General features: G+C 45.5%; 1 protein-coding gene across 1 annotated transcript in view; it reads right to left on the bottom strand.

The window, feature by feature from the left end:
* DHX37 (DEAH-box helicase 37) overlaps positions 1-20,149 on the bottom strand; it is a 1,051,990-nt gene that overhangs the window by 1,002,360 nt on the left and 29,481 nt on the right. The window contains exon 2 of the mRNA XM_069620118.1: positions 8,305-8,424. Within this exon, the coding sequence (XP_069476219.1) occupies positions 8,305-8,410 (106 nt within the window). The 5' untranslated portion in view covers positions 8,411-8,424. The remainder of the gene's footprint in view (positions 1-8,304; positions 8,425-20,149) is intronic.

The following is a 20,149-nucleotide window of genomic DNA, read 5'->3' on the forward strand; positions in this document are numbered from 1 at the left end:
CCAGCCCACCAGTCACAGTACAGCAGCACACAAAGGTGTTGGCAGCCAGCCAATCAGGCTGGCCATGAAAACCGCCACACACATAGGCACATAGACTGAAGTATGAGGGACTTCAAATCAGTCTAAACTACTTTGAACCAAGCAGGTGTAGGGGTGGGGTCAAGGTGAGACCATGTCAGCAGAGTGGGATATTAAGGCTGCCTCGTGGCGCGCTCAAAGAAAGGCCATGACACAAAATAAGGTGAGGTAGGACCTAACATATGCATGAATACTCCAATGGCTACCACCATACAGGTGCATTAGGCTACTAACAGTCAAAATTACCACAAGCACAGTGTAGCCAAAACTAAATCCCAGCTGCCACCAGTCTACTCTCCAACACACTTTCCGAGAGACAGTCACCTTGAGATCAAACTGGGGTGCTTAAGAAGCACCCATCACAGACGGCACAGTAATTGCTCCAACTCTTTGAGGCAGCACAAGGGTTTTTACGGAATGTTTGAGGGGCCTTAAGGCTGTCCCGCACTTTCTTTCTCTTCTTGTAATTAACCTCCTTCCTAGCCCAGGCATCCCTAAACCCCAGTTTCATGCTACTGAATGTTGACCCCTACTGTCTAAAGAGCTGGTTTGCACTAAAGATGGTAGTCTAAACTAAGGCTGACTAAACTCCCTCAGGGACTTCTTAACTGCCCCATCTCTATCCAGGTGTTCATGATCAACTGGGATATGGGATGGTATCTTACAAATACCATGTAGGATGCAGGCTTCTTCCAACACGCCCACTCTTACCTCTCCTCCTCTAATCTCTCGTCTCCCCCCCTCTGTCTCACGTCTCCCACCACTATTTTGCCCCATACATGTTCTCACTCCTCCACAGTACAGCCTCTGCCCTTTCATGTTATTCCTCCTTTCGCAGCGGAACTAAGACCACCCAACTACTCCCTCTCCCCTACTCTCACCACAACCCTACTACTCACACCTCCACACCACTATTCCCTCCTCCACACCACTACTCCCAACCACTACTCAGTTACCCTCCTTTCACTCAGGGCGATTCACTTCATGGTCACTCCTTACACTACCTTGTCTACACACCTGCCTGTTAGGGAGAATTATCAAAAATGTGCTAATTCTCTTCACCCTAGAGATCCCCAGCAACTTTGCTGGATTTTGACGACTTGATTGTTTTACCTGGAGAGAGTGTGACCCTTTTTCCCACTCTCTCATGTGTTTTGGAATGCGTTTTACTCTTGTGTTTTCTACGGTTATGGAGTGTAACCAACTCCATAGGTATCATTTTCATTTGTGTCACACAGCACCCATTTTCATTTGTGTCACACAGAATCCTTTCCAGGCTTTCCCAAGGTTTAAATACCTTCTCTGGGATAAACTACTGTTTCCCAGAGTAAGTAAAGTGAAATTGACTTTACTAGGCTCTTTAAATTCCTAGACCCAGCACACCCTATCTTACAATAGAGTGCTGGAGGGGTTACTTAGTAAACCCAGTGTTTAGATACTCATGTAGCAGTCAAATGCTACCCTTTCCTCTCGAAATGGCTGGTGGCAGTGGTTTTACAACGAACTACCATGATTTTTCCCCGACTGCGAACACAGGTAGCGTTAAATCGCGGGAGCCATGTTTTTCAAGATGGCGTCTGAGCCCCCTCTGTAAAAACAGGTCCCGGCCTTCTCTTTTCTCTGTTTCTTTGTGGAAAGGTCCTTCTAGAGTTTTTCTCTGCACAACAAACCAGGTTTGGTCTCTTTGTTCATTCACCTTCGGTAGCCTTCAGGTGTGAAGACCGCCTCTGGCGCTCGAGTGTCTGGGGTGGGCAGGAAGTGAGGGATGTGCCGGAACTCCCTATGCTTAGTCTCCTACGAGACCCAAATGCACTCTGTGGTGATTGGCTGGCTGACTGTCCGGCTAGGATAGGCACCCTGTTGGGTGAGTGACAGCTAGGCTGGAATGAATGCGAGAGAACTGAATATAAGGCGAGTCTCTTGGCTTGGAAGGCAGAGTCGACCTCTGGGCGGAGGAACCGAAGAAGAGCTTGAAGAGGATGGCTGATGCAACTCCTGGACCGTTGGATTGCCCGGTGAAGCCCTGCTGCAGGTCCGAATTGCCAACTTCACATCGACAGAGAGCCCTGCAAAGGACGACATCTCCCTTTGAGTTGGTGGGACCAATCATCTCCAAAGTAAGCCACCTGGACACCCATCTCAGAGCTGGTTGAATTTCCTCAGAGTTGCTGCAGGAAAACGGACCACGGAGAGGAACGCCAGTTTGTGTGCGTTGCTTACAGCTACCGGAATTGAAGTTTGCCAGTTGCATGCATTTTGACCAGCCCCAGTGCAGCGCAGGAGTCCTCCCTCTTGCCCCCACGACTGAAGCCCAGGAACAGCGAGATCGGCAGGAACTGCCAGGAACAGAAGTCATCAGATGATTTTTTTTCTTCATTCTAAGGTACTGTGACACAAGACAGAGAACGTACCTCTCGCGGTGAAAGTGATTGAAACTTTTGCAACTCTCAGACCTAATCAGCTTGTGACCCAACATATGATTCTTCTTTTTACGAACTACTTCTGAGAACTTGTGCAGAGACTTTACCGTTTACTTACCAGAACCACTTTATCCTATCCAAGACTTTAGCGCATGGACTTCGGCCTAGCCTATTGAATTGAATTGACTCTTCTGGTGAACTCAAGTATTTGCACTGTCTAAGAATAATTGTAGTCTATTATATTCTGAAACCTTTGCCTTTTACTCCTCTTTTGAAAAGTATTGAAGTATATTTGTGTGTTATTGTATTGCCTCCTTCTAATTAATGTTTTATACCGACTAATAAATGAATAAGTATTTATCCAAGAAACCTTGAGTGTAAGAGTCTGTTTGAAGACCTGTGATTGTAGAACTCTGTGTAACATCATTACTGCTCACATTCCCCTCGTGAGATAAGCCTGGCTGCTCAGCCCTACTACCAAAAACTGTGTAGTACAGACTTATACCAAAGGTTGGTTTGCTTACACCTGTAGTCATAGTTGTGTGTAGTGTTCCCAGAGGGTACTGCATACAAACTTTGCCCAACAGTATAAAGTTGGCTAGCAGATTCACTCTGGAGGCTGGCAGGTAGGCAGAGAAGGGCTGACCTGATCAGGAGCAGCAGTCCTTAGGGAACCGTCAGACAGACCTGGAGGGTCTGCCTCTGCGACAAAACCAGGGGGCAACCATTGCATTTCCGAATAGCACTTGGCAGAAATAGTGAACGGTTTGTATTAACCTGACTTGTTGAATTGCTGAACACTTTTGAAATAGAAAGTGATGCACAGACCTGTGTAGCACTGTTAATGCTTTGGGTGTTTTATTAGGTTCACTAGCAAATGCAACTGCCTTATGATAAATACTACTTTATGATTGTTTTCTTTAGCATTGTGTGGGCCCCAGTCCCTTGACTGTGTGCTTCCTTATACTCGTGTGGTTCCTTTACCAATGTACGTCGTTTTCGCGGGCCTTGCCCGACTTCGTATGGGTCCCAGACTGCTTTTGTGCTGCTCTTGCGGACCCTCTGCCCCTCCTTCACTCACTGTCCAATTGAACAGACCTGGTGTACCCTTCTGTCAGGTACTGTTCCACATAGGAGATTTTGTAAAGTTCTCTTTAGCTTTTACAGTTTGTTCGCTATCCCTTCCTGTCTCAAGGGATACTGGTAAGTCTCTATTTAATCTATTTGGGCCCCTCTGTGTCCCACGAGCCGGCCCAACCCTTTCCCTACCTTCGGAAAATGCTGTCCTGGTTTCTGGTCTGTCCTGGGAGTGGAGCGGGGCTTCAGCGTTCAGCATCCTGCTCACGGCGGCTCAGTACCAGTGTGTGCTCTCCCGCATTTTCGACTGTGTAACTTCTTCTTGCTTTGGCTTCACCGGTCGGGTTTCTTGCTTCCCTTTCACTAGAAAGATCCCTGCTCCATGGACACGGTAGTGTCATGTTCCCTGATCCTCGGGCTTCTCGACAGTGAACCAGTGTCTGGTTCCTCGCTCCTCCAGGGCTGGCTTGACGAGTTACACAGTCCTTTCTTAGTTTCTATCCCCAGGGTTGCTTCTAGTAAACTGTGCTGCGTATGTTGGTTCCGCGGTGGGTTTTGGCCTCCTTGCTTGATCTTCTTTGTGTTAGTAATGGTATGCAATCGAGCTGGGTAAGTCTCACCCTTCCTTGTCACAGTATGACCTGAATGAATGAAGTCCTCTACTCTAGAGAAATACATAGAGGTGTGGGGGACCACAGGGGACTGAGGGGGATGAGAGATAAGAGGGGACAGAAATGGTGGGGATGAATACCAAGTTCTCCCAAGGGTATCATCACTGGTCCCATGGTGGGGTTCCCACCCCAGGAGATCCACCCGCTGACTACCACCCCCAGGCAGACTATCGGGTTGTGGCCTCACCTCCCTGGTCTCATGGGAAGAGGCTCCCCCCATGGGGGAAGTGACAATACCCTGGGATTCGTCACAATGGGATGATCACCTGCAAGCTATTTTCCATCCAGAAAATACAACAAGCATCCACCTGATATTACCTGTTCGGTTTGGTATATGGATAGACTCTCACCATAAACTCATCAAGGACTGCGCTGATCGTCTCGCACCGCTCCTGACGGCTTTCATCATTGCTTCTTTCAGAACAGGCATTATCTCTGACAGCCTCAAAGAGGCTGCGTCTGCCCCCTCTTAAAAAAGCCTACTCTCGATCCTCTACGACCAAATAACTACCGACCGATAACCACCGTGCCCTTCCTCCTTAAGATATTGGATAAAGCCTTTCATAGCCAAATCCAACATTTCCTGGAAACCCACTCTATCTTAGGAACTAGGCAATCTGGTTTCTGAAACAGACAGAGCACTGAAACAGCCCTGGTGTATCTAAAGAACCAGATCACCCAAATCATGGACAAAGGCAAGCCAATCCTCTTGTTACTCCTAGACCTCTCGGCTGCTTTCGATTTGGTGGACCACAAGACCCTCACATCTCACCTTACACACTCAGCGAACTTCTCTAAAGAAGCAGCGCTCCGCATCACCTCCTTCCTTGAAGGCAGAGCAATGAAGGTATTCTCAAACATAGCAAACGCTACCCCCACCACCATTCATTGCACAGTCCCACAGGGATCATGCACAGCACCCACACTATACAACTTGTTCACAAAGCCTCTCTTCGACAATCTCGGCTCACATGGTATCACGTAAACTAATTACGCTGACGATACGCAGGCACTCTTACCTCTCTCTGGCTCATACCACAAAGACACGAGGCACTTAACACAATGTATTCCATCATCCAGGCCTGGATGGCTGTCAATGGCCTCTGCCTCAATGGAGATAAGACAAAAATAATTATACTAGGTCAAAAGAAAACCCTTGTGAAACTTGATAAACTATACGCCAACTTCACCATTGATAACACTATTATCCCTGTGTCTCCAGCCGTCAAGACCCTGGGGGTCTATTTAGACTCCACAGTATCCATGACTAAACAGGTCAGCGCTATCACATCCTCATCCGCACACACCACCAAGCTCATAAACGCCATAAACCCTTACCTATCCAAACCCAATTGTCTATCAATAGCTAGAGCAACTATTGGTGCTAAACTAGACTATTGCAATGCCTTACTAGAAGGTACATCTGAAAAATACCTAAACAGGTTAAAAGTCACGCAGAACAATGCAGTTCGTTCAGCCTTAAGCATCCCAAAAAGGGAGCATATTTCTCAGGCTAGACAATTAGCTCAATGGCTCCCGGTCAAAAAGCCAATCACCTTCAAGATCTTCACCCTCACACACAAATGCCTCTCTCTCTCTGTGCACCATCATACCTATCCGAGACAATTGCCAAATCCTCCTCTACTTGACCCACTAGGTCACAATACACCAACTGCACGTCCCACAAATCAATAGGGCCAAAGCTGGTGGCCTAGGCTTCCCATACGTTGCAACTAAATCCTGGAATGCACTACCCACAGACATCAGAGCAGAAAACTCACTCCTTGCATTCCGAAAAAAACTCAAAACCTCACTTTGTTCTGTAATTTTTAAATGCTTTTTATGACAATCTCTCAACTGTTTTTATGCTAATTGTCACTTTAATCTGTCTGTAACAAACAACCATACTGTAAATTGCAATTGTACATTGACCTGTAACTAAGATTTGGCTGTAACAAGCGCCACAATGCCCCCGGGCTGATGCGCGCTCTACAAATCCGAATAAATAAATAGCTGAGAAAGAGCTAGAAGAAAAGAGGTAGTGCGGTAAGAATCCAACAGACAGACGACTGAACAACTCAGCCTGTAAAATGATTTGCATACATCTATTGGAGGCAGAGGGACAACAAAAAACCAGCTTCAACCACAACGTTAAATGTATAGCATGCAACGTTAAATAAATGCAAAGTTAAATGTAAAATAACGTCTTTGTAACCATGTAACCGTAAGGAAGTGCCCAGATGCCCGAGGGCTAGGCGCGCTATATAAATAAAATACAATACTAGGTTGTGAACCATTAAGTAGAAGCACATGTGAGAAACGATTGACTCCTTGGAAATGTGAATTACAGGGCCAGCCAACCACATTATCAGTACCAGAAGCATATTGTGTGAACTGACAAAGCCTGGAAGAGAAACCCTGATCCTTCCTCAATGGCTTATACACACAGTTCCAGACCACCTTCGTCTGCTATGGATACTAAGACCTTCTGCGGAAAAAGTCTTTTCAGGAATACCAGCTTGTATAAAAGGATTCTAACATCATACCCAGACAGCACCTGGAAAACAGGTGCATCTGGGACACAACAAATCCCTGAAGCCAGGAGAACAATATTAAAAGATGATGAAAAGATGCTAAACCTGGCGGTTTTGAAAGATAATCCCATATTTATGCTATTCTGGTGTCCAAGCTGACAATAGCTGTTGTTTTTACGTTCATTTCTGGGAAGTCTATGAAGTGTCAGAATTCAATGCCTACCTGATGCAGAGGATCTGCGAACCAATAAAAAAAGGGGAATCTTCACTATTAAATAAGCATTACACCTGGTCACCTGGTCACCGGCTAGTCCTGGGAGATAGGAAAAAAACAGCAATTTCAACCACTGGAAACCTCCATCTTGTCGGTTAGATGTTGGGACAAGCTGAAATTACAGAAAATCCTGCTAGTCCAAGCTAATGTAGTCCTCTGCCAAATATCTGGGCTTCCATGTAGGCAATGAGGGTGGAACCAAAGACCGACATGGTTGCAGTATAGAGTTGGTCCAATTGCCTACCATTAAGAGCTAAGATCCATTCTGTGGTTAGTAGGCTATTACTTAAGATGTACCCTTACATTTTCCTCAAAGGTCAGTCACCTTACTGACATGTTGAAAACCTCTGACCTAGCAAACTTATCTTGAGGGAAGGAAGGAAGCACGTTTTCACTTTCTGAAGAAAGCACTGTGCGCTCCAACTGCATTTGTCAACCCCAACTTCACCAAGAAGTTCATACTTCAAACTCATGCCTCCAACACTGGGCAATGGGCAGTTCTCTCACAGGAGAACCAAGCGATAGAACAATTAACATATGCAAGTAGGAAGCGGGTTCCTCAAGAGAGGAAATATCCCATTACACAGTGAGGATGGAATGCTTAGCCATCAAGGTGGCTGTAGAAGCCATAAAGTATTATTTCACATGGTGAAGATTTCAACTCTTCAATGTCAGTGTGGTGTATTTTCCAGCGATAAGTGTGTGAACTAATTGTACCTTTGCGTCAGCCTGCTACTCCTACCTGAGAGTTGAGCCTTTTCACTCTGTTCACGTTACTTAACTTTAAGAGAGGTTTGCCTTCCCTTTCTTGTCAGGTAGTCCCCCATTGAGGTCAACAACCGTAGATGCCTCAGAGGGTTGTACAAAAACTGCCTTAACAGAAACAATTGAAAACAGACATGCAGTCATTTGTGATGTGCCAGTTTATGTATGGGCTCCTGTGTGCTCCTCAAAAGCATAAACATTTGTAATCAAAGTCAAATGCTTTTTGTAAAGAATGCCGTAGTTTACATGTGCCCTTCTGCGATTAAATCACTTGCAACAAACTAGTAGGTCCAAACTGTTGCCATTGATGTGAAGAGGATGAGGGTTTGGAGTAAACATGCAAGGTCCTCTCTGCAAATAATCCAGCTCTCTACAAGGGGCCAGGTCATGACAGAAGGAAAAGTGATTGGTTTAAAATGGACAAGACCCCATATCCTGCACGGAGTTCCAGGGAAGAGCCATAAGCTGAATGTTCTAAAACATACCTTTCAGTTCTATCTGCACCTGTGTCTGGGAATCTTCTGGAGGGTCCTGACTCACTTCCCCTTGCTGCCGAGCTCTCCAATTATGTCTTTTGCGTAGTCTGCCCATCTCACTGCAGGAAACTGAAACAAAAAGCATTTTTATTAACCTCAGTGACACCAGGCAGCACCCTCTACCACAGGGATGGACACCTTCTGCATAAAGGTTTATCAACTGGAGATGCTTTTGCATTTGCTCTACAACAAGAAGGACAAGAGTCCTGCCCCTGGGCATCATGGAATAATGTTCTATGTTTCAAGGGGCAGATGTGGATGCACATTTTAACCTCGTATCATGAGGCAGGAAGCAGAACACAAAAGAGAACCGTCAGTCAGGTGTTAAAACTCAGAAGAAACTACTTGCAGTCTATGACATTTAATGCTATTTGTGCAGTCAGAAATGTGAGACAGACAAGTAGAGTTTTCACAAGAAGCCATTTTATTAAATATTAAATGGTGAGATGAACGCCTATCTTTCCCTAGCCCAACAAGGATTTCCCTACCTATAAAACTCAGATTAAAGGAAAAGGACATAATGTCCAAACTTCCCTGTCCCACACACTCATATACACACACAACAAAACATACAAGAAATGTCTGGCAATGTGAGCTTCATACAATAACGTAGAAATACAGAAACAAAATAAACAAGGATCCTTGTGATCAGGGTTGGATCCCCTTCCCCTTGATCAATCCAGTATGTTTCAAACCAAAGTTCAATTTCATTAGTGTGAGGTTGGCAGCATGGAAGGAGACACAGACAACAGATTCTAGGTATAACAAAATTGTTTTATTAAACAAAAGGTTAGGATGGATCAAGGCCTAACTTGCCCTGTACTAAGGTGGGATTTCCCTACCTAAAGAAGCTAAGGAAAGTCTCTGTCGGAAAGTTCAACTGAAAAGTCTGCCTGTGTCCAAAACCTATGCTAGCCCTTACAACTAAATCAAAGCAATGTGTAGGGATGTCAACCATAAACTAAACAATGTTCTAAACAGAAGGTTCTAAGCTATTTTTAGTTCAGGCGTATTCAAGTTATTCACAGAAACTTCATGCTGTTAAATTGGATGGTCTTCAACAAACACTTTCTACGCGAGCAGTTCCTACTCCTGCTATAGAGGAGATGAAGAAAGTGATAGACACATACCTTGAAATAAAACTAGCACCCACAACAGTACATTCCACCTATAATACAGTGCCTGGCTCTCCAGGTCAAAAATCGACGTCTAATGTTGACGATTTACAAAAAGCTAAACCTATACATTTGGATTCTGCTCTCTCGAATGAACAAATCAAATAATCCGTCGATGCTTATCTTGCGAAGCAGCTGGCACCTTGCACTGTAAATTTGGCTTCCAAGCCTACCTCAGCCGTCTCTCGAACATGGTCTAGTGATCAAGGCTGTGCAGCACCCACAAGTGGTGATGCAAAGACTCCCGAAGTCAGTTCATATGATCAAGAGTCATGTCAACCTTCAGTAAACACGAAGCTGGTCGCCATACAACGTGCAGTTTCATTAACACAGCAAAATAGTATCCCTAATCGGAGTAACTATAGTGAGGATAAGAATAGATATTTTCAGAAGCATAAATCCAACTGCCATTCGTTGATAATTAAATGTCATGAGAGCCCGTTTAGGTCATATGACCTCAATAGGAGGAGTGTCCTCAACATCTTTAATGATGTAGTAGAACTAGAGGATATCACCATCGAGGACATAGGCCTAGTAGTATTCATTGTGGGACAAAATTTTTTGATACTGAGATTGTGGATTCTAATCGTAGTGGTACTAAACACGATATGGAAAGCAAAAACGACACTTTTTAAAATGGGCTTATTAATAGCTCGGGACCCCGAGCGTACACAAAGGCAAGTTGAGCAGTCACACTATCCCTTGGCTAGTCAAACAACATCACCAACATTGCTAATGATCAACAACAAGTTTACTCCTCTACCGGGCCTTATCTGACAAAAACATAACTAGCAAATTCAGAAAATTACTCCTCACTGTCACTGGGCTGTTGGAATACAAGAGGACATTCCCACTTGCAAACATCGATAAATAAATGTTTTCATCCATTCGATATCCCAGGATTCCAAGAAACGTGGTTCCTAGTTCCAGTCTGGGACAATTATGAAGTTTCCCTAGTCCCACCTATGAGAGGAATTAAAAGGTAGATCACCTTCGGGCCTTTTGGTGGCAGTACAAATGACCTCGGGGTTCACTCTTGTACCATGGTTAACTTACAGTGCATTCCTACAATTGGTAAAGTTGTTGAGTTCGCAAGGCAATATAGCCATACTAAATAATACTAAATATATATCGCAATCCTGATGGCATAGCTAAGGATACATTCTACAAAGAGTTGGCAGTATTGATGGATGCTATATCCATGAACCCAGACATCTCAGCCTGTAACGCTCACCTGATTCCCGTAGAGGCGCCGGTCTTGACTGGGCGTATACCGTATCTTCAAAGGTGATGTGTAACACACGGCTGGCTCTTTGGGCTGGACCTCTGTGCACTGTATGTCTGACTCGAAGGGTAAGATGTCTGCAGATAGAAAATATGGGATTAAGGAACTGGGTTATTGAATGTCTCTCTCTTCTTCCCTTTCTCTTCTCCTGTAGAACCCCAAAGGTTAACGCTCTCACCTTAGGTAAGTGAACGCCGTGCTCTCCATCTGCCTCGGGGCAGGGTGCTGTAACCAGTTTCTTCACTGGATAAGGGGAGCAGGCCTCTTGACTTCAGAGGACTGCTGTCCGTCGTTTACTGCACGAACGGTAAGTTTCGAGTAATTCTAATGTCTTTAAAGTCTTTAGTAATGATGTTTCTTGTTTTGCAGGGTTCCGGCGATGGCGGATGACGGGCTGAAGTGAGTTGAAGATGGAGCCCGTGTGATGAATAGAAGCGCCTGGAAGCACGTAAGTAAGCGCTTGTTGCCTGCTTCACGATGCGCTCTAACTGTCTTTTTATTTTGCAGGTACAAGTTCGGAGCGGCTGCAGGGTGCCGGAATACCCACTGGGTTAGATGTGGAAAGGAGTAATGGCACGTGAGTATTAAAGTTCCCCAATGTCTTTAAACGCACCTTGTTTTGTCTTTCAGATGCGGGATGCAGCGCCGAAGGCCTCCGGAGCGTGCAAAGAGTTGGTAAGCTTTTGTCTTTCAGATGCCGGAATGCAGTGTGAAGACCTCCGGAGCGCACGAGGAGTAGGTAAGCCTTTGTCTTTCAGATGCCGGAATGCAGCGCGAGGCGTTGGTGACAGCCGATGGACCAGGTAAGTGAAGAGCTGTCACTGAAGACCGTAATGCTAACCTGTTCTTTCTTGTCTTTATAGGTGTTGCTGAAGACTGGATTCAGGATGGTAAGCCTTTTTCCTTAGGCCCAGGATCAGATGCAGAAGACACAATGAGCGTTCTGCTGCAGAGGATGCAGAATAACGCAAAGCAAGATTCATCCATCGGGTGTGGTTTAAATAGCCTCTTGTAGTGCTTAGGTGTCTCCTTCCACAGCCACGCCTAGGTAAGAAAAGAGTTCCTGCTTTCCAGAAGAGTTCCAGTGTTCTGAATCTAGGGAGTGGCTCCTGCCCCACCCAACAGGAAAAGTAGTTCCAAACAGAAGAGGATCAGAGGCTCAACTGGCAGGCAAGTAAGCAGCATGGTCTGCTGCAGGTAAGTCCACCCAAGCATTATGAGCCCGGCGCTTCCAGCGCTGGGACTGGGCATATTTATGAGCCTGGTGCCACTGGCGCCAGGACTGGGTCCAAAAGGTCCCAAATGGGACTGGTTGGCACTCGGAACCTGGGTTATGGATCTGCTTCCAAGGGAGTTGGGAAAACCCTGACCTTTTGGACGCAGAGATCATGATAGTACCCCCCCTCAAGGCCCCTCCCAAACCGGGCTTCTCCGGGGGTTTTGGCTCATCAGGAAATGTTCGGTGAAATCTTTTGATTAGGCGAGGAGCGTGGACATATTCAGCAGGTTCCCAGGATCTCTCTTGGGGGCCGTAGCCTTTCCAGTCAATTAGGTAAAATAGTTTAGATTTGGAGATCTTGGAGTCCAGAATGCTTTTGACTTCAAACTCGAGTTCTCCATCAACTAGGATAGGTTTTGGAGATTTAGTTAGTCGGGTTTGAGGTTGCACAGGTTTTAATAGAGAGACGTGGAAGAACGGATGTATCTTCATGTGCGGGGGCAAGTCCAACTTGACCGCTACTGGGTTTACTATGGTAGTGATGGAATAGGGACCAAGGTATCTTGGGTTGAATGTGCGTGGCCCTTTTAGAGGTAGATATTTGGTGGATAACCAGACTTGATCCCCTACTTGATATTGAGGGGCTTTCTTCCGATGTTGATCTGCTCCTTTCTTGTATTGTTCTTTAGCCCTTTGAAGGTGAGAAACAGCTTCCTTAAAGGCTTGGGTGATTGTAGAATGCAGGTAGTCTACTGCTGGTGTTTCAAGATCTTGGAGGGGATCCAACTCCGAGGTTCGAGGGTGACTGCCGTACAAAAGAAAAAACGGGGTTTTCCCAGTTCCCGAATGGACAGAGTTATTGTAGGCATATTCGGCTATCCAAAGGATGTCTTTCCAAGTTTTTTCAGTTTGTTGCAGCATGCAGCGTAAATACTGTTCCAGAGTTTGATTGGTCCTCTCGGTTTGTCCGTCGGTCTGAGGGTGGTGACTGGTCGATAGTCTCACATCAATTTGAGCCGACCGACAGCAACTTCGCCAAAAATGAGAAATAAATTGACTACCTCGATCTGAAATTACAACCGAAGGAAACCGTGCAGTCGGACGATGTTTTCGAGAAATTCTCGGGCCAGAGTTGCTGCTGTTGGCAAGCCTTTGAGTGGAATGAAATGCGCCATCTTGGAGAATAAGTCCACGATTACTAGAATCGTATTGTATCCGGAGCATGGAGGTAGATCGGTGATGAAGTCCATAGAAAGCGTATGCCAAGGGCGAGGTGGGATGTCAATAGGGCGTAAGAGGCCTGCTGGTCTTTCCTTTTGACTCTTGTTTTGGGCGCATACTCCACAGGACATTATAAAGTCTCTGATATCTTTTTTCCAAGACGGCCACCAGAGGTAGCGCTTGATCTTTTCTGAGGTCTTGGCCATACCGGGATGTCCTTCCATTAAAGAATCGTGATAACAAGAGATTACTTTTTTCTGTAAATCTGTGCTGGGTAGGTATAATCGTTCTTGGAAATACAATAAGTTGTCCTTTACTGCAAAGTCCTTTCCCTGCAGATGCCAATTCTGTATGTCTGCTGGAGTTACAAGTTGCCTGGCTTTATCCTTAACTTCCTCTATGGATTCTGTGGCGATTACACCCAGAATTCTTTGTTCGGGAATGATTGGTACAGGTTTAGGGTTGACCAAGTGTTCTTCCACTCCCATCCGAGAAAGGGCATCAGCTTTACCGTTCTTTGTACCAGGTCGATAGGTAATTATGAAGTCAAACTCGGCAAAGAATAATGCCCAACAGAGTTGTCTAGAGGATTGGGCTTTTGCGGTTTTCAAATATTGCAGGTTTCGGTGATCCGTAATCACAGTAACGGTGTGTCGGGCCCCCAGCAGATAATGCCGCCAAGCCTTAAAGGCAGACTTGATAGCCAGAAGTTCCTTGTCAGTAATCGTGTAATTGATTTCAGGAGGCGAGAATTTGCGGGACCAAAATGCCACGGGATGCAACTGATTGGTTACCGGGTCCTTTTGTGATAGAACTGCCCCCATGGCAAGGCTTGAAGCATCAGTTTCCACGATGTAGGGGAGTTCGGGGTGAGTGTGTTTTAAGATTGGTGCAGAGATAAATTTAGTCTTCAAATCCTGGAAAGCTTGTTCCGCCTCGGTAGACCATTCAAAACGTTTGTTTTTCTTTAACAAGGCAGTGATGGGCTGGACTATTCGAGAGAATTCGGGGATAAACCTGCGGTAAAAGTTAGCGAAGCCTAACATGCTTTGCACACCTTTTACGGAGGATGGTGATGGCCATTTGAGAACTGCATCGACCTTCTTTGAATCCATACGCACTCCGCCAGGTGATAATATGAATCCCAAGAATTCAACTTCAGTCACGTTGAAAACACATTTTTCCAACTTAGCGAAAAGTTTGTGTTGACGCAATCTTTCGAGGACCATTTTCACGTGTTTCCGATGTTCAGATTCCGATGAAGAATAAACGAGGATGTCGTCAATGTAAACAACAACACACACATCTATGAGCTCTCTGAGGACATCGTTCATAAAATATTGAAAGGCGGCCGGGGCATTGCAAAGTCCGAAGGGCATGACCTGATATTCAAATAGCCCATACTTGGTGCGGAAGGCCCTCTTCCATTCATCGCCCTCTTTTACTCGTACCAAGTGGTAAGCTCCTCTAAGATCCAGCTTTGTATATATGCATGCTTTTCTGACTTGGTCCAGGAGTTCAGGGATCAAAGGTAACGGATATCTATTCTTAACGGTGATATGGTTCAGGGAGCGATAATCTATACAAGTTCTAAGGTCTCCTTCCTTTTTTGGAACGAAGAACAAAGCTGAAGAAGCAGGGGACTTGGAAGGACAAATAAACCCATTTGCCAGGTATTGATCCAGGTATTGACGAAGGTGAAGGTTCTCAGGCTCGGTGAGGGCATAAATTCTACTACAAGGAGGAGTAGATCCAGGTATCAGGTCTATCTGGCAGTCATAAGACCTATGAGGAGGTAGAGAGTTAGCCTGATCCTTCCGGAAAACATCTTGGTATTCTAGGTATTCGGGAGGTAACTGGGGAGTCTCTGAAGAAATTGCTGCCAGTGCAACACCAGGTGGAGGGTGACAAGTAGAGACACATTCTGGAAACTGGACCGTTCTTGCTCGCCAATCGATCAGAGGATTGTGTTTCTCTAACCAAGGTATTCCTAGAATAATCTGAAACTGAGGGGCCTTGATCACATCGAACACGATCTTCTCATGGTGTCCATCTTGACTTACTAGCGTCACCTCTTGAGTGGTATGCGTTACTGGCCCGGAGGCTATCTCCGTACCATCCACCGTAGTATTGACGTCCTTTACAGCCTTGGGACAAAGAGTTAGATTCATCCTCAAAACCATTTCATGATCCACATAATTGCCGATGGCACCGCTGTCGACGTAAGCTTCAATTGCATGTAATCGATCCGGATTATCAGGGCTAATGAGGACCATAGGTATCACGAAATGCGAGGTCACGGAACTGGTTTTCACGCTTGGCAAGAGGACCTCTATTCTTGTCGGGTGAGGTCGTTTCCCTGCTCAGAGTTTGTAACTTTGGTAACTGCAGCTCCTACTGCCTTCTTGGCAGGTTTCACCGGACAGTCTCGAAGAAAGTTCCCTGAGTTTCCGCAATAGAGGCATAATTGCAACTGTTTTCTCCTTACCCGCTCCTTTTGTGTTAGAGGACCTTTCAGACCCCCTATTTGCATGGGTTCCCCGGAGTCTACTCCTTTGGAAGGAGTTGGCGGTTTGGAAAATACTCGAGCATCAAACTTGGAACGATCGGCCTTCCTGTTCTGCAGTCTGTGATCTATTTGAACGACTAAGTCTATATAGTCCGAACAATCTTGTGGGGGATTCACTACTTGGGCTAACACATCTTTGAGCTCTCCACGTAGACCTCTATAAAACAGCGTAATCCTTTTGTCCTGAGGCCATTGAGTTTCCACTATCAGTCTGTTGAAAGACGCAATATAAGCCAAACGGTCTTGATTACCTTGTCGCAAAGAAAGAAGCTCATTGTCCAAGGCCTGCCCCTGTGAATGTCTTGCGAACAGTTTTTCCATACTGAGCTGAAAAGCTTGAAAATCATGGAGGACCGGATCATCTTGATTTACTAGAGGGATCGACCAGTCTGCCGCATTGCCACTAAGGTACGAAAGCACGAAAGCTACTTTAGCTTGATCAGTTGGAAAGGCTGCTGGCCGGCATAAGAAATGCAACCGGCACTGATTGATAAATACTGCAAACCTCTTTGGGTCACCAGAAAATCGTTCGGGCGGAGCCAGAGGTACATTCCCAGGTAGGTTGATCTGCACTGGATTCATAGAGGATGTAGAAGGAAGATTTCCCCCAGATGCGGGTAACGGGGTCTGTCCGGCTTGTGACTGTAGCAATTGTCTAGCGAGATCATCTGTTCGCTCCTTGGAAATAATCAGTTCCCTTCTTAGAGCGTTCGTTTCCTGACGGGCTGCATGCACTTCTGCCCTTAGTTCCCCAAGTAACTGGGCTAGCTGGTCGGTATCCGAGGTTTCCATAGCGCCTGGACGGGAGTTTTGTGGTAGGCTTTGCGTTCTGTAACGCTCACCTGATTCCCGTAGAGGCGCCGGTCTTGACTGGGCGTATACCGTATATTCAAAGGTGATGTGTAACACACGGCTGGCACTTTGGGCTGGACCTCTGTGCACTGTATGTCTGACTCGAAGGGTAAGATGTCTGCAGATAGAAAATATGGGATTAAGGAACTGGGTTATTGAATGTCTCCCTCTTCTTCCCTTTCTCTTCTCCTGTAGAACCCCAAAGGTTAACGCTCTCACCTTAGGTAAGTGAACGCCGTGCTCTCCATCTGCCTCGGGGCAGGGTGCTGTAACCAGTTTCTTCACTGGATAAGGGGAGCAGGCCTCTTGACTTCAGAGGACTGCTGTCCGTCGTTTACTGCACGAACGGTAAGTTTCGAGTAATTCTAATGTCTTTAAAGTCTTTAGTAATGTTGTTTCTTGTTTTGCAGGGTTCCGGCGATGGCGGATGACGGGCTGAAGTGAGTTGAAGATGGAGTCCGTGTGATGAATAGAAGCGCCTGGAAGCACGTAAGTAAGCGCTTGGCGCCTGCTTCACGATGCGCTCTAACTGTCTTTTTATTTTGCAGGTACAAGTTCGGAGCGGCTGCAGGGTGCCGGAATACCCACTGGGTTAGATGTGGAAAGGAGTAATGGCACGTGAGTATTAAAGTTCCCCAATGTCTTTAAACGCCCCTTGTTTTGTCTTTCAGATGCGGGATGCAGCGCCGAAGGCCTCCGGAGCGTGCGAAGAGTTGGTAAGCTTTTGTCTTTCAGATGCCGGAATGCAGTGTGAAGACCTCCGGAGCGCACGAGGAGTAGGTAAGCCTTTGTCTTTCAGATGCCGGAATGCAGCGCGAGGCGTTGGTGACAGCCGATGGACCAGGTAAGTGTAGAGCTGTCACTGAATACCGTAATGCTAACCTGTTCTTTCTTATCTTTATAGGTGTTGCTGAAGACTGGATTCAGGATGGTAAGCCTTTTTCCTTAGGCCCAGGATCAGATGCAGAAGACACGATGAGCGTTCTGCTGCAGAGAATGCAGAATAACGCAAAGCAAGATTCATCCATCGGGTGTGGTTTAAATAGCCTCCTGTAGTGCTTAGGTGTCTCCTTCCACAGCCACGCCTAGGTAAGAAAAGAGTTCCTGCTTTCCAGAAGAGTTCCAGTGTTCTGAATCTGGGGAGTGGCTCCTGCCCCACCCAACAGGAAAAGTAGTTCCAAACAGAAGAGGATCAGAGGCTCAACTGGCAGGCAAGTAAGCAGCATGGTCTGCTGCAGGTAAGTCCACCCAAGCATTATGAGCCCGGCGCTTCCAGCGCTGGGACTGGGCATATTTATGAGCCTGGTGCCACTGGCGCCAGGACTGGGTCCAAAAGGTCCCAATTGGGACTGGTTGGCACTCGGAACCTGGGTTATGGATCTGCTTCCAAGGGACTTGGGAAAACCCTGACCTTTTGGAAGCAGAGATCATGACACAGCCACCATACTAGCTGGCGATCTTAACATGGATTGTTTGAATGATAGAAAGGGTTATGCTTACCAAGAGGCTCTAAGATGGTCTAACTTTATGTGTTAGTGGAATTTTCAAATGGTTAATGGTGCCGTTAATGGTGATCTTCCAGCCAAAAGCAAGTGGTGTAGAGAGGGATCGTCAAGTATTATTGATTATATATATGTGGATTCCGTTTATGCAGGTTTCTTCTTTTGAAAGTGAAGCAACAGTATAGTGATCACAACTTACTTGCTCTGAAAGTTCAATGGAATGGGACAAAAGGCGATTTAAATAGACACTGGCATAAACAGTTATAAACGGTGAATAATGCCAGATCTCGGTTTTCTTGGTCTATTCTTAAACTTCTTGCTCTTAATAAAGCAGTTGAATGGAATCTAGATCATCAATCTAGAAGACAATACACTAAACATTTGGACCAATTTAAAGACAACATTGTGATCACGAAAAAGCAGCCGATCAGGCACATACATGCCTTTGATCCGGAGGTACGGACAAGACGTGCTGCTTATCGTAGAGAAAGAAAGACTACCTTAAATTCTGCTTCCTCAATGCCACAGGCTGCTTTAAGATCTGCCAAATGTAGATATCAAAATTGGCTGCAAGCCCGTAAATCACTCATATTTCAATATGATTGTGAAGCAATGCTCAACGTCGTGGCGTCAAAAAACTCTGCTGATATTTGGACATTGCTTAATAACCGCAGCTCATTTGATCAAATTGAAGCCAAAGCCAACTGGGTTCAGGAACAACAGTGGGTTGCACACTTTACACAGTTATATGCGGATACACGATTTGACATCATTACATATACTATGAAATCCAAATCGAAGTGGTTGGTTGAGTGCTCTACGGACATCATAGAAGAGTTTATCAAACAGGCTAGTGGGTCTAGGGCAGCAGGACCCAATGGCCTGAGTAACATATCCACATCTATGGGCTATTATTTTTAATAAGCTATATCAACAAATCTTAAGGTCTAAGGTTTTACCATTGTCTTGGCAAACATCCCTAATAGTTCCCATCTTTAAAAAGGGGGAGCAAGCCTTACCCGAGAACTATCACCCATAGCTCTCTTAGATACGCCAAGCAAAATCTTTGCAAGACTAATTCTAAGAGACTTTAATACATGGACACTTTCGAACCAATGAACGCAATCCTCAACAATTAGGGTTTGTGACGGGAATGGGAGCCACCATAAATCTACTATGTTTAAATGCCCTAAAGCTGCAATGTCAAGCCATAAAACAACCGGTATTTTTAGCATTTGTAGATTTACATTCTGCCTTTGATTCGGTTTCACACGTCTTATTAATGCCGAAACTAACCAGAGATAAGTGTCCGCCCACTTTATGTGATATTATTTACAGCTTTCACTCGGGCGCCTCCATTCGCATTCGACTGACTTTAAATGGTTTATTAGCTACATCTATACCTACTGCCTGAGGACACAAACAAGGCTGTTTGTTAGCCGCAGCCATATTGAATTACTTTATTCATGATGTCAAGAGGGCATTTGATGTAGTTTGTTCTGATTTGCCAAGAATGAATGGAGTTGCAATTAAAGTGCTAATGTACGCAGATGATCTGGTCCTGGTATCAAAGACCCTGATTGGTCTTCAGAAATTATTGTCTGCCTTTGATAGCTATATACTCCTAATAAGCAAAGTCGGAATTTGATGCATTGGTCTATTAATAAAATCAGACTAGCCATTTTATCCAATTACACATCTAGGGATGGTATTTGAGGGAGCTGTTAATGCAAAGGGACATCTAATAAGCGTTGAGCGTAAACTAAACACTGCTATGTCCCAAACCAGAATTATATTACATTGCTTTGGCAAATGTTCTCTTAATCCGGCTTTATCATATTGGAAATTAAAAGCGACACCCTGTCTATTATATGGTTTAGAAACAGCAGCTCCCCTCCCAGCCCTAATGCTTGATAGGCTGGAAGCTAAATTTTGGAAACTGATCCTGCAGCTGCCGCAGTGTATCCCACT

This window comes from Ambystoma mexicanum, chromosome 10, assembly GCF_040938575.1.
Source record: "Ambystoma mexicanum isolate Mex_15411 chromosome 10, UKY_AmexF1_1, whole genome shotgun sequence".
In the NCBI taxonomy this organism is placed as follows: domain Eukaryota; kingdom Metazoa; phylum Chordata; class Amphibia; order Caudata; family Ambystomatidae; genus Ambystoma; species Ambystoma mexicanum.